The following is a 23,158-nucleotide window of genomic DNA, read 5'->3' on the forward strand; positions in this document are numbered from 1 at the left end:
GATGGGGGAATGGGGGCTTGCTAGGAATAACATGACATTGGCCAGTCCAGCTGGTCACTCAGGGACCCTCACAGCAGCAGGCTTATAAGGGCAGCGCACATCCCCACGGTGGGGGCTGCCTCCAGGGTAACTAGGTTTGTCAGCCCTGGCCCCCCAGTTCATCATTGAAAGCTTTCCTGTGTCCAGCTCCCCACCCTAGGGATCAGAAGTGTAGTAATTGTACCCCTCCCCCCCAGGGGGGGGCATACAGGAAATAGCTTTGAGGGGGTACCCTGCCCAGGGAGCCACAGTATGGCTCTGTCATCTAGACCCAGCAGGCCCCTAAAACTAAGGGCAGGAGATAATGCTGGGCACAGGTGGCCCCCACCTCACGGACACCCTGGACTGAGTGACTGCAAGCTGAGATGGGGGTGGTGTGCTGGAGGGACTCCTTCCAGAGGCACGTTGTCAAACTAGTCCTCAGCGCAAGTGACATCTTTATGTGTAACCAGCTCTGCACACACACAGCCAGCCAGCCCACAGGGTCTCCACAATGGTGTGGGGTACACATGCACAGAGACCTCAATGTGCCCATCTGCCAGAGGGGGGTAAGAATACCTGCTCCCTTAAGCAGCACCTTCATGCACCCCGGGTGACTGCTCAGGGTGGAGCTCACTGTGGGTGGCACTCCTGCCAGCAAACCCTGGGCCGGGTCTCTAGTTAATTCACCTGCCACCAGTTTTCATCTGTCCAGCGACCAGGGTATGTTTATTCATCAAAAATAACAGGGTGGTTTCCTTTGGGAATGCAGTGGAAGTTGAGGGGGACCTCGTCCCCAGAGGTGGGAGGACCCGTGGCGTGATGTTCCTTGGGGCAGTGGCAGGCAGTGTTGAATGGATGTGCAACACTCAGGGCAGGAGGTAAATAGGGGGGCCTCTCAGTCCCTGGCAACCTTAGGTGAGCAGTGCACACAGAGGCCTACTAAGGACAAGTGAGGTGAGGGTGGTGGCTAGTGCACTCCCACCCTGAGGGACTGCCCTGTCTGACACCTCAGTGGGGCTGAGGGCCCTGGAACAGTGTCCAGCCTGCCCTGCCCCTCCCCAGGAGAGCCAGGAATGACCAGGTCCCGCCCTCAGGGGCTGCTCATGCCTCTTCCTCCAGCACCTGCTTCACTTGACGGCTGAGCACCACATGGGCTGCCCCCTGCACCGCCAGGTGCAGCTGGGTCTCCAGGACGCTCCGCAGGTCGTCCGCCTCGAGCCCCAGCAGGGAGTGGGCACTGAGGACACCACCACCCCGGTCCAGGTCCAAGTCAAGGCCTCGGCGCCGGCGCCGCAAGTCAGAGCCTGCCTGCACCTTCAGGTCGCGGTTGGGCTTAGCATTGTCCACTTTCGGGGCATGTGCAGCCTCAGCCTGCACCTTCAGGTCCGGGTTGGGCTTGAGGTCATCCACCTTTGGGGCATCTGGGGCAGCTGCCTGGGGACCAGGCTCAGGCGCCAGGTTTGCTCCCAGGGCCTCCTTCCTGGGATCTTGGTGGTGGGCCTGACCTGCCGACTGTCCATGAGCCCTATCAGCGGCCCCCAGGTGCTCGGACGCTATGGGGGCCCGTGGAAACACACCTCCCATGGGCTGGTGGGCTGGCTTGGCAGCAGGCCCTGGGGCTCGGCTTGCCTCTCCAACCCCTGGCCCCGCTGCCGCTGCCTCATTCCCCAGGTCTGCTGCCTCCTTCTTCCCTTCTTGGGAGCCTCCTCCAAGGGCTCCCCGGCCTGGCACGGGGGGCGCAGGCGACTCAGCTTGGCCCTTTGCGCCGTCCAGCGCCTGTTCCCGTGGAGCTGCCCGTGGTTCTGTGTCCACAACACCCTCAGGAGGGCCGGCCGTGCCTCTGACCACATCCGCATGGGGCTGCGCGGCTTCTGGGCGGGCTGCTGCGGCTGCGCTGTCTCCTGGCGCAAGTTCCTTGGACTGAGGCAGCAGGTCCTGGCCTAGCTCCCCGGCGTGTACCCCAGCCCCTTGCTCGGCCTGCGCGTCCACTGCAAAGGAAAGCCGCAGACCTGTGAGCTCAGGCGGGGTCCAAGGGGCGCCCTGCCCTGCCCACCCAGGCCCCGCCCCTGCGCCCCACCCACCCGGGCGAGGCCGCGCCTCTTCCCCGTCCTGCCGCTGCTGGTGGATCTCTTTGTGCTGCTCCTCGATGACGGCCAGCAGCTTCTCCTGCTGCTCGAGCAGCCGCTTCTGCTGCGCCTGCTGCTCCTGGATCACCTGCAGCAACACCGCGTGGTCCAGCAGCTCGGCCCGGCCGCCATCTGCGGGCACAAGGGGCGGTCAGGTGCACCTGCAGGGGCCCTCCGCCCAACCTGCCCGGAGGAACGGCAAGGGCGCGCAAACAGCCAGCTCCATGTTCCTACGGCCAGTGTGCAAGGGAAGGTTTACAGATCACTGGGACCTCCTAGGGCGGAGGCTCCCCCTGCGGGCCTGCTCCAACTGGACGGAGCCGGCACCGCTGCGGAGGAGGGTCAGCCTAGGCGCCAGACGGTCTCCGTTCTGGAGGGACTCCAGGAGGGCAGGGCCCATCCTGCCCCTGCCATCTAAAGCACCCACAGGTTTGCAAGTGATGAGTTGGGGGAAGAGGTTGGGGCTGGCAGCTGCTAAAGTTCAAATCAGAGTAACCACAGAGGCAGCCCCCGGCCTTGTTGGACCCCAGCCAGGTGGCCAGGGCCATGGCAGTGCAAGGACACCTGGAGGCTGGGTGAGCAGAGCCCACAATGGAGGAGGTGCTCAGTGCCACCCCCAGGGTCAGCTGCCTGCACTCTGGCCTGAGTGCTGCAGCCATAACCAGGGGAGGAGATCCCCACACTGCTGCCCCCACAATGGGTTTCTGCAGGAGCATGCAGCATGGGAGGGAAACGAGCCCAGAGCCCAAGGACCAGGTGTGTTAGAAGGGCCCTGACACATGCACACAGGCACACAGGTGCAGTGGGTGCTCGTGGCCACTCAGGTGGGGCCTGTAGCCACGAGGGAGGACAGTCACACCCCAAGCAGCTGGCCAAGACTGGCCAGGGTCCCAGTTCATTGAGGGAGACTTGGGTGTGGCTCTGTGCTGTGCCCCACCCGGCATAGGGTCCCCTCACCCCACCTCTCACCCTGATGCTCCCACCCCCGACCGAGTCCCTACCTGCCACTATCTTTTTAATCTCGGCTGTGTGGTCCCGTGAAAAGAAGAGAGGAGAGAGGCAGATTAAGAAACAGAAAAAGCAAAAAATAAAAAGGTTCTTTGCAGAGAGAACAGTGAAAGAATCAGACAGCTTTAGATGAGCGAGCATGAGGAGGGCCCCACCAAGTGGTCACCCGTGTGTGCTCAAGCCACCCCAGCCCGCCCCTCGAGAGCCCTGCCCGGCAGACCCAACGTGTACAACAGCCACGTGGGGCTACCGCCCAGCTAGATGCCATCACCCTTTCAGAAGGGCAGTGTGAGCTCTGCATAGCAACCATGGTGCTCTCCAGAGGCAGAAACGTTGTCCACCCTGTGGTCCTGCATAGGCACTGGCGCACACTGGCACACACAGACATCCAAAGTTGACTCAGAGCGCAGGGTAGCCTGCCTTTCTCCCTGCGTAGTTGTACCGGGATCCCACCCCTTTGGGGCTGTTCCTATTCTGACGGACATGGCAATGACCCAGGTCAAAGCCCTGGTTTGGGGGCCCCTGCTGGGCAGCAGAGTTGGTGACTTCTCTGGCTCTGCTGAGCAGTGTGTGGGGAGGAGGCCGCCACCTGGGGGCTGCTTCCATGGAAGGATGGAGCTGGGGCCTTACAGACCTGGCGGCAGGAGACCCAGCCCATCTTGAGCCTGCTGCTCCTGGTGGGCAGCCAGCCTGCTGCCTGGACCCACATCCCCAGAAGGGGCATGCTACAGTGTGGAAGCACACACAGGAGACCCCACCCTGACGAGACCAAGTGCAGCTCAGAGTTCTTCCAAGAGGAAGAACTGCCAAGAACTCTGGGACCAATGGCAGTCTCGGCAGAGACCAGGTGGTGCCTGACCTTCATTACTAAGAAAGGAGGAGGCAGGGGACCAGGGGCCGCACCTGTCTGAACAGAGGCCGTGACAAGCACTGACTGTCATGAAAGCCAACCAGGCATAAGCCCAGACAGGTGTGAGGCTGTGAGGGGTGGCGGGCAGGCTGCTTCTTAGAGGGAGCAGGTGGGCGGGGTGCTGCAGGGCTGCCAGATTAGAGATGGGTCACCAGGCAGGCAGGTCCCTAAATTAAGCTGCCCTGACACCTGGCTGCTGGAAATAGCAGGGGAGTTAGCAGCTTAACACGTCTGCTCTAGAAGCAGACAAGAGTGCCCATGAGAGCCTGTGAGCGTGTGACAGCGACAGGGAGAAAGAAAACATGCCGAGGGCAGTGCTAGCCGACCCCAGAGAACAGCAGCCAGGGTCAGGAGGGGGTGGTGCACAGAACTTCCCAGGGTGAGAGGGACCACTGACTGTCCCCAGGGTAACCTGGGGGTGATAGGGAACCCTCAGACCATCCCTGGGGCAGGTGACCAGGGAGCCACCAGCCTTACCCTCCAGCTTGCTGCCGCCATTGTCCTCAGGCTGCCCCTCTGCCTGCCTCTGTGCCCGCAGCTCCGCCGACAGCGCCGCGGGGGGTTCCAGGTGTTGCGCCAAGAGGCCTGCCTTCCCACCTGTGGGCACAAGCTCGAACTGGACTTTTCTTCACAGGGGTATCAAGGGACCATGATCTTCCAGAACCCTCCCCCCAGCATGGCTTCTGCTCACCCTGTGTTCCCTGGAGAACCATCCTGTGGCCTGTGGCTCCATGTCAGCGCCAAGTACCCCAGCCTGCCCCCGAGGGTCCCCAGCAGTGTCACCCACAACCCCGAGTCACCAGCAGGGCCCGAGAGTATGCCACATTCATGCCCCAGGAGCTGCTGCCACTGCTGAGCTCAAAGGAGATGCCTAGATAGAGAAGTAGCTCACCCCCGCAGCCCACAAGCCCCCATGCCCACACATACCTGGGCCGCTCTGTTCAGCAGCTGGCTTCCCAGGCTCCTCTGCAGCAGGGTCAGGAGGAGGGACGTGGCCAGCCTCCCTCCTGCCTGCTGGCACCTTCTGCTCCTCTGATAATTCTGCCTGGAGTCCTGGGAGGCTGTCTCTGTCACCAGGCCCCAGGTCCTCATGGGCAGGCTGGCCTGGCTGGCCGACGGCTCCTGGAACCCGCTGCTGGCTCTCCTCAGGATTAGCCATGTCCTGCAGGGCCTCTCTTGGGTTGGACTTCTCCCTCCCTGAGTCTGGCTCCTTGCCCGCCGCGGCCTCCCCACCTGCATGCTTGGGCTCGAGTTTGGTCTCTGCTGGTCCTTCCTGGTCTTGGCCCTCGTCCACTACCACCTTGTCATGTGGGACGGGAGGCTCATGGCGGTGGGCCTCTCCTAGGGGCACTGCAACACCTGAAAGGACACGGGTTTCTCAGATGCTCACCCCTGGGGCACTGCTCGGGAGGCAGCAGGGGGCTGGCCCCACCCCCAGGAAGAGGGACACTGCAGCTGTGGTAGCAGGCGGGGTGGGGCAGGGAGAACTGGGGCCAGCACCACACTGATGTCCGCTAGTCATACCCACCCTGGCCAGGGCGGTCCAGCTGGGCGGCCTGCGGCTTCTCCTGGGCCCCTCCTCTCAGCGGGGCCTCCACTGGGCCCTTGATCTGAGCCTGCTCGGCCTCGTCCTTCTGGCCTGGCACCTTGGGCTTATTGCGGGCGTCCTCGGCCACCTCCACGCCTGGGTTCTGGGCTAGAAGCAAGTGGGGGCCTCAGCACAGGAGACCCCACCACCGCAGCCCAGGACAAGCTGTCCTTGCTGCCCAGCTATCTCCTGCTTGTTCACCAGCAGCTCTGCTGGGCCACCACTGTCCACTCCCGCTAGCTCACAACAAAACAAAAACGTCTCCGGACCCAAGGGACGCCTCACCCTGCGCAGCCATGTCATTCCCCATCCTTCCCACCAGGTGGCAGCACCAGCCGCAGAGCACTTCGGGCAGCAGGGCCTCAGGGCCCAACCTTGTGCATTACACAGACAGGGGCCGCTGAGGAGGAGGGGGCCTAATGACGACAGCAGGGGGTGCTCAGCATCTTCAGAGGGGGTTCCAGTGAGAATCAGCCTCAGAGGAAGGTAAGCAAAAACCCAGCCAGGCAGGCCTTCCCTCCTTGGGGTGCCCCCCACGGAGCAGACTGGGGGTGGGGTGCCCCCGGGACTATAGAATCAATCATGCTACAGAAGCTGGAGCACCTGGTCCCCCAGGCTCTGAGTGTCACTGCAGGGCACTGGGCTAGAGGGGTGTGTAGCAGGGGGTGGGGGGCGGTATTTGGGAAGGCAGGCAGGCCAGTGGTGGTGTCCAGACCAAGCCCAAGCCTGTGACACTTTTGGATCAGGGCTTGGCTAGACCTGCTGGAGACAAAGGCCGTGCCACTGCCCAGCAGGTGAAGGCAGTCTAGCCGCTCACAGGAGGGCCCTGTCCAGTGGGAAACAGGAAGAAGCAAAGCCAGAAAAGGACAGGGCCACCCCGCAGGGGCTGCCACCTCAGGGAGCTCAACACAGTCCCCACCAGGTGCCACGGTGGTTCACAGGTTTACAACAGAGCTGCTAGCATCCGGGCCAAGGGTGGTGAGCCTGCCGAGGCTCCTGGCCAAGAGAACCCGCCCCCCAGTGCTCCCCTCAGGACCTGTCCACACCCTGAGCCAAGCATGGCTCCAGCAAGAGCAGGAAGGCCGTCCTCTCCTAACCACCAAGGTTAGGGCCTGCCAGGCAGGAGGGGAGGGGATGTTAGGTCTGAGATGAGGCTACAGGGGCCCCCATAGGCCCCTCACCTGCCTCGGACTTTTCTAGAACACGCTGCCCACAAGCTGGTGGAAGCCAGCTTCCAGCTGTGCACAGCTGTGTCCCTTGCTCAGGCCCATGTCCACTCACCCTGAGGCACCCCTGTCACCTCACCCAGCACTGTCCCAGGCAGCCTGCAGGCCTTCCTCGGCCCAGCACTGTGCACATGCACTTCCAGGGTCACCCCTGCTCTGCAGCCTGGCCACTGCCACCAACTCGAACCCAACCCATCGAGGGCCCCATGTGCCCGCACCTCCGTCCCACCCCCAGTCGAGCACACACCTGACAGCCGGGCTGCCTCCACCTTCTTGCCACTATCGGGTTCCCCAAGCTGGCCGCCAGGCACCTCCTCTGAGAAGTCCCCGGGGGCCTCCTCGTGCACAGTCAGGGTGGCGTACGTGCTGATGACCAGGACGCCCAGGCCGACCCAGAGCACCACCTGGAGTGGAACATGGGGTGGGGTAGGGTGCGCTACACATGGCCCCATGGCTGGCACTCCATGACCAGGAGACATCACATGTCCCAGGGCAGACCCAAGGGTTTCCCACCAAGGCCAGCAAGGGAAGACCTGGTGTCCCGGGCAGTGGGAACCCCAGGAGTCGGGTGGCCTGTGTGGCCAATGGTGTTGCCAGGCCCAACCGTGGCCCCCGATGGACCCCCCAGTGCTACTGCCACAAGCCGGCGCCAGGTGGCCCCACCTGCACACGGCATTCCCTTCCCCCATGACTGACATGGCCACAGCTGAACGTGACCCTCACTGCTGCCCCTCACCTGGGCGGAGAGAGCCTTCTTATGCACCTTCCTGTAGATGAGGGCTGGGCACACGAAGCAGATGAGGCTCCCCATGGTGGCTCCCGTGATGCCGAGCACCGTCTCCACTGCATGGGGCAGACAGGCGGGAGTGCTGAGAGGGGTGCACCCCACCCTCGAGCAGAGGACCGGGTGACCCAGGATTTGCCGTGGATGGCAGAGCTGGGGCCACCCCAGAAAACCCAACCCCCATCCCGTTGCTGTCCAATGGCCCGGCTCCTGTCTGCACGGCCCCTGCCCGCTGTGACAAAGGAGAGGTGCCATCTTTGCAGGGCAGATAGCCCAGCCCCAGGCCTCTTTACAGGCCTGGCTGGGTCCCTTGCCAGCCTTTTGTGAGCAGCCAGCACAGCACCCAGGTCTGCCCGTGTGGAAGGGTGAGTTGGGGGCATGAGGCGCATAGCTGGGCACTGAGTGGCAGCTGAAAGTTTGGTGGGCTGAGCACGCCAGCTGCTCAGTGGAGGAGTGTGCTAGGGATCCTCACGGCAGCTCTGAATCGGGACGAGGCCACAGCACCAACAGTGAGGGAAGAGGCGCACGTGCCTCCATGTGTGGCAGGCCACGGGAAGGAAGGACATGGGCATCCCTGGGCAGCACCCACCCTGCCTCCTTCCCAAGACCGGCTGCCAGGCAGAGCTGGCCCTTGGGCAGCCAGCTTCTCAGGGACATGTGCCTCCCAGTGGGGCCTCACAGGCGAGAGCAGCTTCTGTCACCAGTCCCACAATCAGGTCTTGGCCCTGATGCTCTGGGGAGGGAGGCCCTCGGGTCTTTGGGAGCCGAAGGGAACCCCACAGGCAATGAGGATGGGAGGCTGACCTACCATTGGGGATCAGGATCCCCCCGAGCATGGTCCCAAACACCACCACGAGGGTGAGCACCTTGAAGCGGACGGGGGGCATGTACCCTCCAGCGGCGAAGGTGCCATCCTTCTGCTACGGAACAGGACAGATGGACAGGTGTGAGGCGGGCAGATGCCTTGGCCTGCCCACACGGAGAAGACACACAGAGAGATAGATGGGTGTAAAGACAGATGGCCTGACCCACCCACACAGGACAGATGGTAGATGCCCTGGCCTGCCCACACGGGGCAGACAGAGGCATGAGGACACCGCACCCTTGACCCAGCCCCTCAGCAGCATCTCCAAGGGTCTGCAGAGTACATCAGTGAGTCTCGGGGACCCTGAGGTAGAGCGCCGACGCCCCTGCCTGGTGAGCACCGTGATTATCTAGCTTCAGTTAGCCCAGAACCCACTGCTCCTTCTGAATGGCAGCAGGGAGCCTTCAGTTTTCACCGGGACAGCACAAAGACTGAGTCCACACAAGTCACGAGCACTAAACACCCACCCAAGTGTCCTTCCCATGGGACTGCCTCACGGTCTAGCCATGGAAGGATTTGTGGCCAGCTGGGGTACAGGCAAACCTCCGAACTCAGTTGTGCTGCTGCTGTCCCCAGCAGGGGTGCACCCAGCTGTCACCCTGGGCGAAGAGGTGAGGGGAGGCCATGATGGCACCCCAGGAAGCAAGGGCTCCATCACCTCCCATGTGAGGGTCCAGGACCCACACTGCAGATGGCGTGGCAGAGCCTGGGAGGCCACATACTGAGCCGCAGGGTGGCCATGGCCCATCTGGAGCGGAGCTATGACAGGCACCTCTGCTGGGCACTCAGCCACAATGGGCGAGAGGGCCAGTGTGCTCCTGACCAAGGCTTGACACAGGCTCACAAGTCACCAAGACGCATGCACGCAGGGCTCAAGGGTCACAGCACGGCGTGGTGGTCCTGGTCAGTGGGTGCTGGACCCAACTGCGGTTTCTCCCAGCGTGTCTCTTTTTCCTTAAATTCAGTAGCCAAGCGCCCAGAGGCTGCTAAGGTCCCCGGAGAAAGTTGAGGCTTTCGACTCCCATAAAGACGAAGTCTCAGGAATCCAGAGGTCAGTACTACCATGCCCTGTAGTGGGCATCCACTGGGTGGCACTGAGTTTCGGGTTTTGTTTTCTGTACACCATGAAAATCTGTCCACAAGCCCTGTGGGCGGGGCCCGGTTCCTATGGGCGGAGCCCCACCACGGGGAGCTGAGCTGTGTGGGCGGGGCCTCACCTGCTGTTCAAAGAGCAGGGTGCTGAGGGCCTGCCGGCAGGGCAGGATCATCATGGGGAAGCCTACGGCCACTGACATCAGGAAGCCGAGGCGCAGGGCCTCCGTCACCAGGTTGGAGGAGAAGTGCAGGAGGACATTGCCGGCGATGGCCTCCGTGAAGCTGACGTAGCCGAAGAACCCCACCTGGAGGAGAGGAGCCGGCCCGTGGTGACAGCCAGCTTCTATGGGGGTCCAGGGTGGGGCAGGGGCCCATGTCTGCCCCACCCACCACCCCACCCAGGGGCTCTGGATTCAGGGCAAAGAGGGGAAGGAGGGGACAGCTGCCCATGGTGCCCAGCCTCAAAGGCCAAGCCAGGGAGCCGTGGGCACGAGGCAGCCTCGGGCCCTGGGGCCACCCATGGTCTCCTGGGACCACACTGACAGCCTGCGGACGGGCCGAGGAGACCACAGTGAAGGTGGAGCACACGCTTCGCTCCGCAGGCCTGCCAGTGGGAGAGACTGCCCACAAAGGCGCAGCCTGTCGGTCAGTGGCGCTTTCTGATTTCTCCAGGGTGACTGTGCCCCATTTTTAGAGTGGAAACCACTGTCCTCTGACAAGAGGCCCTGGGGCAGGAGCCTGGCCTTGGGTGCTGCCAGGAGGTGCGGGAGAGGACCCGGCTCCTACCGTGATGTAGAAGGTGGTGACCACGTTGAGAGAGGACGCGAAGATGGAGCTCATGGTCTTCACGGAGGGCTCATCCAGGCTGTCATAGGTGGGCAGCACCTGGCTGTAGGGGCACAGGGTGGCACTCAGGGGGGCCACGAAAGGCATGCCCCACACTTGTGCTCCCCTCCCCCCACATGAGCTCCGGCACCTGCAGCCCCTGCCCCTAGCAAACTCCGAGCTGACGTGGGAATGCACCCTGTCGTCGACAAGACGGAGCAGGGTTTCCCCCACAGGACCCTCTGTTCTGTGACTGCACTGTGCCCCTTCCACAGGCCCCTCACACCTCCACCCTGCCACAAGACCCCTGCCCCCCAGCCCCCAGAAGGGGCCTCGGGTGACGCTTACGACTGGCAGGCGAAGGACATGCCGAAGATGGGGATGCAGCGGAAGACGCCCTCCCAGCGCACGTAGCTGACGCGCTGCAGCCACTGGCCGCTGAAGAGGCCGTGCCTGAACGAGGCCAGCACGATCTGCGTGGAGAGCGGGCGTCGGGCGGGTCAGAGCCTCCAGGGACCACCGCCCGACCCCGCCCCCCCCCCACCAGCTCCAAGCCCACACGCACCACGCACATGAAGACGGTGTAGAAGAGGAGGGCCATGGCGCTGAAGGACTGGATGGAGCCCATGAGGTTGCGCTGCAGGCTGAGCGGCAGCACGATCAACAGGGACACAAGCACCAGCAGGACCACCCGGAAGCGGCCGGTCATCTGGGGCAGCGAGCCAGCAGGTCAGGGGCTGCCAGCACCTGGACAAGTGCCTACAGCCCTGCACTGGCAGTGAGAGGACAGAGTCCTCTAGAGCCAGTTATAACCAAGAACACAAGCCACTAACGTGCATCTCTGGACCAACTGCTTCCAGAAGCTTCTCTGTCCCTGTGCTGTGTTGTCTCAGCCTCTGGCCACTTCTGGCCCCTACAGGGCCCAGTGAAGCCAGAGACAGGTCATCTGGACCAAGGACACTTTCCCTGGGACACTCATGCAGGAGGTCTCTGCCACACCACGCTGTCACTGGGGCCAGTTGGTCCCTGAGGGGGGATGAGGCTCCTTCTGCACAGAGTGCCAGGCACGGGGGAGGTGGGGCCTGGGGAGACGCTGGACACTGGGCGTGGGGAGGGAGGACAGGTGAGGCTCAGCAAAGCCTCCAGGGCATCCCCAGCCTGAACTCAACAGAACCTGGTGGATCAGGAAGACAGACCAAATCCAGCCTATGGGTCCTCTCTGGAAGGAAGCTCTGGATGTTCCTGCAGTCACATCTGCCCCAAGGATGCAGCTGCCAGAGCAGGGGCGCACAGGGTACCCCATGCCCTCAATCCCCTGGGTGGTGGGCCTGCAGCCAGGCAGCTTCTCCACTCCCCGTACTTCTCAGGTTGTCCTTCCAGGAGTGTTAATGCTACCCCTTCAGATCCTGGGCCCAAACCCAACACCGGATCCAGCATCTCTGGGGACCTGCCCCCACTCAGCCGCCACTCCAGCAACCACACACCTGAGCTCAGTCTCACCTGAAGCCCAAACAGCCGAGCAAGAAAGCTGGAGCCCAGGTCACCAATGACGACGTAGAAGGCGATGCAGGTCCCCAGCATGAGCCCGATCATGCTGCGGGAAGGAGGCCACACTTCACCGCGGGGACAGGAGCCCCTGTCCCGCCACCCTGAGGCCTGCTCAGACAAGGGCCACACACACCCCGGAGGCAGCTCTGCTCTGCACGGGTTTCCGTGGTTTCAGCCCTGATGTTAATTGTTCTCGGGGCAGAATGAGTCCCACGCCCAGCTCTGGAGTGAGTGGCGTTTGGGACACAGAATCTAAGGATCCTCAGGCTGCCTCTGTGGGCCCGGAGCCTGCCCTGACAGGAGTCAGCAGGCAAGCAGGCAGGAGCTGAGCAGGGTTACCTGGTCTCCACCACCGCCTTCCCAAATTTCCCGTAGGCGTGGAAGGCTGGAGAGAGACAGAGAGAGGCAAGTCAGCGCCAGGGCGAGGGGTGCAACAGCAATGCAAACCGTGGCCAGAACTGTGAGGGCCACGGGGTAAAAGCCCACAGGTCTGTGAGGTCACCAGTGGCGGGGGGTGTTTCCTCTTGGTCCCCAGGTGAGGGAGAGAGACAAGGTCAGTCCTCCATACCCTCTAATCCACTCTTCATCTCAGTCGAGGACACCACTCACTGTCCCCTGCAGTCCCACACCAGCCAGAAAGTGGCCACAGCCTCACCTTCCAATGGCCAGCGGCAGTGGACAAGAAGCATGTGGCCTGTCGATACTGATGCAATGAAGGGGACCCAGCTGCCACCAGGGGAGCCCCGAACCCACCACCAGTCCCAGGAGAACAGGCGTCTTTGACCCCACTGCTCTGCAATATCAACAGAAACCTGATTCGTGCGTGCTCTCGGTGGAGGGGCTCAGGGCATGGAGTGGGGCATGGAGAAACATGGGGGGCAGATGGTGGTGGCAGCATCCCTGCCTGGGGTCTTGTGCAGCCTGGCCAACTGAAAATGCTCGCCTCCCTAGTGTCTCTGCCCCCAGTCCCCACTGAAGGGACACCACCCTGTGCTGTGATTTCCCGTCGGGCTGTGACGTGCAGAGGATGGAGCAGGGGGTCAGCAGGGCACTGTCCGAGGGGCTGAAGTCCAGGGCTCAGGCTCACCATTTCAGGGCCGGGGCCACAGCCTCAGGCTTGCTGCTCACGGCCCCGCCCCCAACCCACATAATCTGACCGACTTCTGGTGGGCAAGACACCAGATCCTGGCGCAGCAGGGCTGATGGCAGGATGGGGGACTTCCTGCCTGCACTTCCTCCCTGCTCACGGGGTCAGAGACCCCCAGAAGCCTCAGGAAGCAGGAAACAACAAGCCTGTCTGTGTGGACACAGCCCCAGGCACCCGCGCAGCTGGAAATCTTCAGGAGAGGACCTGCTGGGCGCAGGAGGGTGCTGCTGCCCGCTCACGGAGTGTTGCTTCACCTCCGGGGGAACGGGGCCGAGGGTGACACCAAGACCTCGTCCTTCAAGCTCATTCAGCCTCCTGCATGACCATGGATGCCCAGAGGCGGAGCCGGACACAGATGGGGCCAAAGTCCACGTGCAAACCAGTAAGGTGCGCTTGAGGGCCCTGTCAGCAGGGGACCCTGCAGAGACGCTACAAGGGAGAGGTCACCCTGTGGGCCCTTCTGGGGTCTCAGGGGCACACTTCGCCTCAGAGAGGGCCACGTGTGACTGGGCGGTCTTCTTCCTCAGGAAGCTCCAGGATTAGGGCAGGCTCGGCAGCACGAGTCCTACGAGGAAGCGGGTCCCAGCTCTGAGGCCCCCACTCCGACCTCCTGCCTCGGCCCCAAGCACACAAAAAAAGGCTGCCATCCGGGATGTGGAGCCAGCAGCAGAGCTGGAGGGGAACCAGGGCAGCAGTGCTGGCCCAGAGCATGTGCACACTGTCCTGCCTGCGGCTGCCACGTCACGCAGCCGAGAGGGTTGCCGGGAGAGCCAGGCGTCGCCCTGGCTCACACAGACGGGCGGGGCCAGGCCCTCCGCAGGCGTTTGAGGAGACAGACTCTGGGTGACTTGGTTTGGGCAGAGGACGGGCCTGTCAGCCTGGGGAAGGCTGCTGTTAGCCTGTCACCTCAGCTGTGAAGTGTGGGGTTGTCCTCTCTGTTTTGAGAATGGAGTTACGTGTCAAAATGACAACACGGGGCTTGGGGAGACGGCTGTCCAAAGGGCCCTGCAGAAGGCATCAGGAGTGAAGGGGCGAAGGGGCCGGCGGGCACGGTGCTCACCCAGGCCGGCATAGGTCCTGCGCTTGCTGAGGCTGGCGGCCTTCACCAGGAACATGCAGGACTGGTGCGTCATCCAGGAGCAGAAAAGCAGCAGCAGTGCCCCCAGGAGTATGCCGCACTGCGGGAGAGAAGAGCCATCAGCGCAATGGAGCCAGGCCCTCAGCCACATGGCAGCCGGCCGGTGACGCGGCTCTGGGGTTGGGTTTTGATGTCGAATGACAAAGGTACCTCGGGCTCCCACCGCAGCGTCCACCCGCACAACAGCTTCCAGACCCTTCCACCCCACATCCCAAACTAAACACTTACGTGGCTTCTGAAAGCCCTCCCCCCACCCCCTGCCACATAAACAGAAGGCCCCATGGTACTTCCTGCTCCCCATGGGTGCCAGGACCCAGCACTGAGGTCGCACATGTAGCTCCGCCCCCTCCGAGTCCTGGGCGCGCTTCAAACAACCTGGCCCCGCTTCCTGGCAGATGCCCCACTGTATGCCACTTTTTAGCCACTGGGGTCAACAGCTACAAGTGGCAAAGGAGTGCATTCTGGGGGAGATTAAGGATGACATTCACACCTGTCATCCATGTGACTACACACCTGGCTTTAGACCCAAACAGATGAAAAGTATGTCCTGCAAACCACCCACACACCCTGCGGCAGCACCCTGCCCCCACCCCCGCAGGGGAACACCGCTGTGGCGAGGGGGTGCCCGGTCCTGGGCCAGCCTCTCCCTCCCTCTGGGGCTGAGTCCGTGGGCGTGGCCGTGTCCAGACGCTGACTGCTCACAGGAGTAGGAAGCCCAGGCTTTCTCCCTTGATGCTGTTCGTGGTTTCAAACTGCCGACCAAGCAGATCGCAGCCCAACCTGTAACCACTACGCCCCCTGGGCTCCTAGCAGGAAGACTCAGTAACTAACGAGAGCTGGACGAGGGCTATCAGAGGCTTGATGCGGGCTCGGAAGAGCCAGACTCAAGAGTGCCGTGTGTCAACAAGGGTGAGTCGCGTCGCACGGAGATTGCTGTTGGCCGCCATCAGGCCAGTTTCCAACTTGTGGTCACTCAATGGCACCCAATGGCAGCAGGCTGCTCCGACCTGCGGGCCTCTCATGGCCTGATGTCTAGGCTTTTCTTGAGTCGCTCCCCTTCCAGAGGAAGAGCGATGGGAATCAAGAGACCCGTGGACGCAATGAGTCCAGTGGACTGGGACCACGCAGACACCAGTGCCCACAACTCCGAGACCAGAGGTGGACGGTGCCCGGCCACCTTTACCAGCTGCTCAGAGTCACAAACTGGGCGTGCTATTTGAAGAGAGACTAGGATTCCTAAGACTGAGGGCCCTTGGTCACCCTTCACATGTGGGACTGAACTGGACTCAGTCCCGGGCTCCATTTCCAGTCCAATAACAGATCCTTGAGGAATAAGAACACTAGTGAGGTGTACACACCTGAGAATTATGGTCCAAAAGGCAGCATTTACCCAAGGACAACGTTTAGAGAGTTAGGAGAGGCGGGATGGAAACACCGGGAAAAAGCGGGGATAAGCCAGGCTGCCCTATAGGATTGTAATCAACGAGACAAACGAAAAGTGTCTGAACTGTCCAGTGTAAACTTAACCTTCCTCGAATTCACGATAAAGACCCCTTAGGAAGACATGGCTGCCAGATAACTGAAAGCACACTTCCCACACTGCCTGCTGGCCTCCTGCAGGGCTCCGGGTCAAGGGCAGCAGGCGAGATGGTGAGCTCACAAAGAATCAGAGGTAGGCAGATGCCTCTCCCTGTGCCGTCACCGTCCGGCCTCTTGGGAAGCCGGGCCATAGGACATCTGTGTGTGTGGTTCCCGTGTGTACTGTCCGAGTGACGCTGCGCTTCCCTGGCCCAGCTGCCTCCTTGCTGTCACTTCCTCTAGCAGCGCCGCAGTGCCCGCCATGTGGCAGATGTTCCACGTCCGTGGACAGGCAAATCATCTGTGCCCTCAATAGGTGTCTCAACCAGGGCCCTGTCTGAACCAGGCTTTGGTGGCACTCTCAAACAGCCATCCGGGACAGTGGTGACCCGCCAACACTACATATCCCAGGGGGCAGTCTGCTCTAACTGGAGAGCCAGAGTGCATGCTGGGACAGGCAGACATTCCAGAAACACTGGAGGGCGTGCTGTGCTGGAATCCAACCCGACATAGATGTCGCCCCAGGGCCCTAGAAGCTGCCAGCTCAGCCTTCTGCCACCTGCTGCTGGCAAAGCCCCAGTCCTCACACTCACGGCTTGCCAGCCACGCCAGGCATCCAACTCACACAGCTCAGAACGTGCCTCACCCAGGGCGGCTGGAGGGCGCCATGTACGGCACAGAAAACTCTCAGACTGAAAAAAAAAACAAACGTTTTTCCCTTCCCCAAAATATAAAAACCTCAATGTGCTTGTTAGCTATGGCCTCCCCTAAAGCCCCGTGTGGACACCATCAAAGGGCAATCTAACTCGCCTTGTGAACGTGCACAAACACATACTAAATTATTAGGGCAAAAACAGTCGTGACGTTAAACTACTCCGGGTGCCCATTTCCAGTTCCGAAAAAATATCCCGTGTCTTCATTCTCCCATCTCTGTCTCATCGAGTGAGACGGGGGCAGACAGGGTCTGTGGCCTTTGCTGCTACCAACCCTTGTCCAAAGCCCCACTCTTCTCTCCCACTGCAGACAATCTCTCACCACGGCAGTTGCTCCCTCAGGAAGCAGGGGCAACAGAGACTCTGTCCATCCCAAGAGGCTCAGATTTCCCTCGCTAGGACAGAGTCCAGGCACCACAATGAAGGGAGGCGAGCTCTGACCAAAGGACGGGGCGTCTGTGTGCTTGTGGACGACTGAGTCGGAAGCCAGGTGAACACAGATTCAGAAACACTACTTTTTCCTCCACGAGGTGCCACTGATGGCCAGAGGCCAACGCTCTGGGCTGCTGGCGTTTTCTCCCCTGGGGAGACTTGGCCCACCCCGAAAGGCAGACATGTGTCCGGTGCTTGAACAGCCGGGGTCCTCTGGAATCACCTCATTTTACGCCCGGGGAGGCTGGAATCGTGCTTTGCAGTGTTTCAGTGCAGGAGCCGACTATGAAAGCTGGTAAGCGCCCTGGTGGCATAGTGGTTACCAGGTGGGCTTTGACAGGCACGGTCTCTGGCTGGAAACCACCGGTCACTGGGAGCGAGAAAGAGGACGCTTCTATCCTGTCCTATAGGCATCGACTGGATGGTCGTGGGTCTGAGGTTTTTGAGGGGCAGTTGGGAATCCCTTGGCGTCCACTGGTGGAAGTTCATTTGGCTCCCTGACGCCTGGTCCTGGGTATAAAGTTTTTCAGTGCACGGAGCTTTGGGCGTTCTGCCGGCACGTCCGCAGCCAGGGGTCTTTCCTGTAAAGGTCCAGGTAACAGCCCAGGACCGCTGTCTGTTCATCTGTCTGTCTGTCTGGCAGGAAGCCTCCCCTATAGCCCCAGCAATACCTTCTCCTCGGGACCCCAGGCATTTCCGCGGTGGGGAGGGGGCTTAACACCGCCCACCTGCGGCCCGGCGCCCCGGTCGCCTTCCACTCACTCACCTGTTTGAAGCAGAAGGGCATGGTGAGGACGCTGACCCCCACTATGCTGTTCACTATGTTGGTGATCAGCCCCCAGTTGGAGCCGGCAGCCGCGGTCATGGTGGGGGTCTGGGTCCCGGCCGGTGCCGGGGGGTGGGCGCCGGGACGACACGCGTGGGACTGGGGGGCTGCCTGGAGGAGGCGCCGAGGGACGGCGAGGCCTCAACCTCCTGAGTCCATCAGCCCCCGCAGCCGCCTCATGGCGCCCGCGCCTCGCTCTGCCCCGCGATCGCCCCCCGCCTGCCCCGAACCCACCCCCGGAAGCGCCAAGACTAAAGCCGCCAGCTAGAGCCACCTCAGCCGTGCCTCCCAGCCCCTCGGCTCATACTTCCGCTTCCGCGGTGTCCCTGCCCGGAAGTTACGGCAGGAGGGGCGGGCTCAGGCGGGAAGCCAACCAACCAGAGGCGGGCCTGGAGGCGGAGCCGAGCGAGGGAGCTTGGTGTGGGCGTGGTCTTCCAGTGTAGGCCAGTCCTTCAGGGGCTTACCTGGCTGGTGTCTTTTCCCAGGAGTCCTGTTTTGGGCCAAGAAGCCCCAAACTTGCATCCAGACACCAGAGGAGGAGAGAGAAACGGGAGCACTACGGTCTGCGAAGCGGGCTTTGGGGTTCCCGTTTCAGAATTTTAACCCCTATTCTAGGGCGTTTGCTCTAGGCAGGGAGCATAGGGGACCCGGAGCATGGAAGCTGAAGAAACTAAAGCAGCAAAGCGCGATCAAGAGGGACGGACGTGGCAGAGGCATCCAGGGAGGCTTTGAGGAAGTGGTGGCTTCTAGCTTGGCCCTTGAAGAACGAATTAAAACCCTTCAGGGAGAGAAGTGGGAATGGGACTGGGCCGAGATCTACCCTGCTACTCCCCTGAAGCCCTGACAACGCCCAGATGCTCACTGAGGGGTGAGTGGGAAGCCAAGGGCCAGGGATGCCCATGAAGAGCCTTTAGCTGGAGAGGAGGCCATGTTTGCAAACACACACTGAGGTTTTGAAGGAAAAGCTGACTTGGCAGGCACCAGACAAGGTAACCACTAAGGAGGGCTAGGCCGCACCTTGAGGCTAAAGAGAACGTATTTGGGCACAGTGCCTGTATTACATTCACGTTTACAGAAATGAAACCATCGATACATTTTATAACCTGCTTTCTAGTGTAATTTCTATGACAAAGCATGCATAGAAGATAGGATTTCTAACTGTAATAGAAGGATAAGTAAAAAGTATTTCCACGATATCATAGAAGACTTCATGAAGCAGAACTAGTTTATTTCTCCATCTAGGTCTGCACACTTCTTAAGGTGGTGTGTGGCAGGCTGGGTTCTCTAGAGAAACGAAGCCAGTGGCAGTTATAAAGGCATAAGAAAGAACTCTATATGTAGAAAACATCCACATGGGTACAGAGAAGGCCTCCCCCCACCCCCACCCCCACCCCCCCGCCAACAGGTGGCCCTTCTAGACTCACAGCTGCCAGGGCTGGCGAGGCAGCAAACAGGAAGACAAGGAGGCGGGAGGAGAAAACAGACCAGAGCAGGAATTGGTCGGTCAGATGTTACGGCCTGATGGCTCCCAGAGTCGGCAGGCCATATGACAGGCCACTGATACCTCCCAGGACCAGCAGGCCACATAGCGGCGCACCAGTCCAGATCCCAACAAGTCAGATGCAGCTCCGGAGCAGCCAAAAGAAACGAAGAGAAAAGAGCAGGAGTTGTCCACAGTGATCTGTTTATGTGGGTGCAGTAGGTCGCACCCCCAGGGAGGCATCGTCATGCTGTGACGTGAGTGGGGTTGCGGCACTACACAAGACAGCCCGCAGTTGTTTATATTGTGTTAGGTCCAAACTACTGAGGATCCTGACCCAGCCAAGTTGGCCCAACCCCTGATTAGGTCACACAATGCTAGCACTCTCATGGACTTGACCCCTTCCTTTTCACTGTTCTTTGTATTTTAGAAATAAAAACCAGTCTGAAAGGGCATGGCCTGGGCGGGAGGGGGGATATGGCAGGGTTCCCCATTGGAAGTCTCACAGGATAGCCTTTGCCACCCTCGAAAGAGCACACAGGTGCTGTGCCAGGACGGGAAAGCAGCACCTTGGCACTCCGTTAAGCCTCTGCACAACAGGCCCCTGTGACCATCCTGTGGCCTTCTGACCTCTTTGGGATCCCAGGAAACAGGCGCCAACCCTCCTGACCTGGCCTCTGTGCCCTGAATTTCACTGGCGAGCAGATCCCCTTGGAAACCACTGTTTTGACTGTGGCTTCTTTCCCCTTTCTTCTTCTTCTCCTTTCTGAAGGCATCAGAGAAACAAATCCAGGGAAATGCCTATGTGATAAGAAAGAGCTTTATATAATGAGTAACTGTATTAAGAAAACAGCCCACCCCAGTCCAGTCCAGGTCAAGTCCATATGTCCGATATTAGCCCCTTTGTCTGACACCAGTTCATAATTTCCTCTTCAGACTTGTGTACACAACACATGCAATGACGCCGAATGCAGGAAGACCACAGGCCAGTGGGTGGCAAGTCTTGTGGGTCCAGTGGAGGTGGAAGCATCTCAGTGCTGGTGTGGGTCTCCACATGGCTCCTTCAGCTCCAGGCTCTGGCTCCATCAGCATGTCTCCATGTGGCTTGTCAGCAGGAAGATGAAGCAGAGAGTGTGTCTGGCCTCCAGTGAACTAGTATCTGTGTTGCCTCTAAATGAGGCCATCCATCTGCGACCTGAATGACAGGGTAGACTCCACCCCTTCGCAAACTGACAGATTACATAACTGCCATCGCATCCAATGAGATTAAGAGAGAGTACAATTAAGAGAATTTGTCTGCAGCCATTTGCTGAGAACAGAACATGTGTAGGCACGTTTTGTTTGAAATAAATCCACGCGTGTATAAGCTGGAGCCCAGATAGCAGCACAAGAGGACATACCCTCATGCAGCCTAACAAATAACGATGAACATCATTATTTAAAATTTTAACAACAGAAGATTACCAAGCATTTAGCTACTCCTGTCCTGACTTCACCCTTCCTCCATCTCTCCTGCCAGCCTGGGGTCATCACAAACCAGGTTTGATAAATTCGTTACTTTTCCTTAAAGCTTTAACCACAAAATGACAAATCCCTAAATAAGTCTGAGGAAGACTGCTACGGGCCTCCTCCTATTGATTTGCCCCATTTTCCACAAGACTCGGGCTCCGGCCTGTACACGGAGTTGTTTGGAAGAAAGACTGCGTCCTGCAGGCTCCCTGGCAGCTGAGAGTGGCCATGTGGCATGTGACCACATCCTGGCTAAGGTGAGAGAGACTCTTTTGTCACTGTGGCTCCCTATGTGGCAGTTACATCAATGATCTGGTGTCCATTTGGGATTGAGAGGATAAGAGTGAAGGGGTGGAGTCTAGTCTATCAATCGGGTCAGAGCCAATGAGGCCTCTATATGGGCATGGCCTTCTCCCGAGAATTCTGGGAACGCCTGTATTTCTTCCTCGGAGGCGGGAGACACACTTTCTCTCTGCTCACTCCCTGAGAGATGCTGTACTGACAAGACACGTGGTGCTACCCTGATAGACCCCGTGCCCTGGGACCTGGAGGAGCCACATGGAGACCCCTGCCAGCACCAAGATGCTTCTACAGCCACTGGGTTTACAAGACTTTCCACCCACTGGCCTGTGATTGTCCTGCATTCGGCGTCATTGCATGTGTTTCGTGAGTCTGAAGAGACTTTATAGATTGGTATCAGAAATATGGGCTAATATCAGACTTAGGGACTTGATCTGGACGAGGCTGGGATGTTTTCTCAATATTCAGTTGTTCTTGTATCTAAACCTCTGCGTGTTCATGGGTTTGTCCCTCAGTCCACCCGGACTAACAGTCACTATGATTTTAGACTCTCTCACAGCCCATTGGGAGGGGATGTTTTGCTTGTTCCAACTTTGACGCCATACTGGTCTTTCTGCCACTTCCTCTCATCACAAACCAAACTCACTTCCATCGAGTCCACTCTGACTCGAAGGGCAGAGCTGCTCCCGGGGGTTTCTGAGACAGGCCTCATCGCCTCCTGAGGAGCGGCTGGTGGTTTTGAACTGCTGACCTCTGCTGGTCTTGAGGTCAGTGTCCCACTGCATACTCACCGCTCCACCAGGGCTCCTGGTCACTCAAGCTGAGGTTTCCAGTATTCATCTTGGTTCTGCCTGTGCTTGAGATCACGCCTTTTCCCTGCCCTCTGGAATCCCCTAAGTGGTGCAGTGGTGAAGCACTGTTGCTGACAGCAAGGTCGGTAGTTCAAACCCAGCTGCCGCTCCACGCTCCACAGCAGACAAGACCTGGTGATCTGCTTCCAGAAATGTGGCGACCTTGGAAACCTGCTCTCCTCTGTGCAGGGTTTCGGTGAACGGGACAAGGGAGGGACAAGGGATACAATGTTTAAATGTTCTTTGGTGCCACTGGGGCAGCTGTAACTTTTTGTTTTTACATTTTTATTGGCACCTATTCCACATATCCAATTCCATAGTTCAATCGTTCAATCATATCAAGGAGGATTTTGCAATCATTACCACAATCTATTTTAGACCATCCCCCACACCCGTGGTTAAATCGTCTTTAAAATGAGTTGTGTAATCACAATCAGTTCTAGTGCTCCCTCCCCTCCCTTCTTCACTGCTTATTCCAGAAATCCTCTCACCCTCCTACCTCCCCCCTACCCCCACCCCTACCTCCTCTACAAACCCTCCTATCAGTTACTGACTCTCTGCATCCACGCCTTCTGTGCTGCACAAACCGGGGAACCCAACAGAAACAATAACAAACAAAACCGAAATAAAGTGGTAAGGATAAACGAATAATAATATGAAGATTAAAATGGACATAATAAAGAAAAGGCCACGCTCGATATTCAAAAAGCCAGGGAAGAAATTTTGTCATGGAATAATCAGAGATACATGCACTTAGAAGAAATTCAGCTTGGCTCAGTAGGGAGGTCAGCTGACCAAGTATCAAGTTCATCTACATATTCAAGATTACAATCATCTCTGTCCGATAGAAAGGCTGTTTGAGAGCCTTGCCTTCTACCAACTGGGTGTTCACAGTTTTAGCTCTGACACTTTTCCCTTCATCATATTTGAATTTTGTTATTGTCATCATTGGATCACACAGGTGGATGTGCTTCATCCTTGTGGACTTAGTGCCTCGCTTAGATGGCTGCTGGTTTGAATACAAGCCATTAAGACCCCAGACACTATTCCAATTCATAGCTGGGCACCATCTGCTTTCTTCACCACACTTTGCTGTAGCACCTTTACCTTCAGTGATCATTCATCAAGGTGAGTAGCCAGTAGGGCCACGTGATCAGCGCTAACTATTCTTGGATTGGGGCTAGAGTT

General features: G+C 59.4%; 1 protein-coding gene across 1 annotated transcript; it reads right to left on the minus strand.

Annotated features, from left to right (window-relative positions):
• Window positions 1-718: 718 nt before the first annotated feature.
• SLC38A10 (solute carrier family 38 member 10) lies at window positions 719-18,113 on the minus strand. Its single transcript, XM_075562344.1, has 16 exons — window positions 17,771-18,113; window positions 14,204-14,321; window positions 12,336-12,381; window positions 11,949-12,042; window positions 11,014-11,157; window positions 10,797-10,921; window positions 10,410-10,512; window positions 9,746-9,928; window positions 8,472-8,583; window positions 7,616-7,722; window positions 7,127-7,283; window positions 5,594-5,761; window positions 4,993-5,424; window positions 4,543-4,662; window positions 2,103-2,279; window positions 719-2,009 (listed from the first exon to the last, which is right to left on the minus strand). Exons 1-16 carry the CDS (start codon window positions 17,867-17,869, stop codon window positions 1,123-1,125), a joined length of 3,072 nt encoding a protein of 1,023 aa, XP_075418459.1. The 5' UTR covers window positions 17,870-18,113; the 3' UTR covers window positions 719-1,122.
• Window positions 18,114-23,158: the final 5,045 nt, after the last annotated feature.

Source organism: Tenrec ecaudatus, chromosome 10 (assembly GCF_050624435.1).
Source record: "Tenrec ecaudatus isolate mTenEca1 chromosome 10, mTenEca1.hap1, whole genome shotgun sequence".
NCBI lineage: Eukaryota > Metazoa > Chordata > Mammalia > Afrosoricida > Tenrecidae > Tenrec > Tenrec ecaudatus.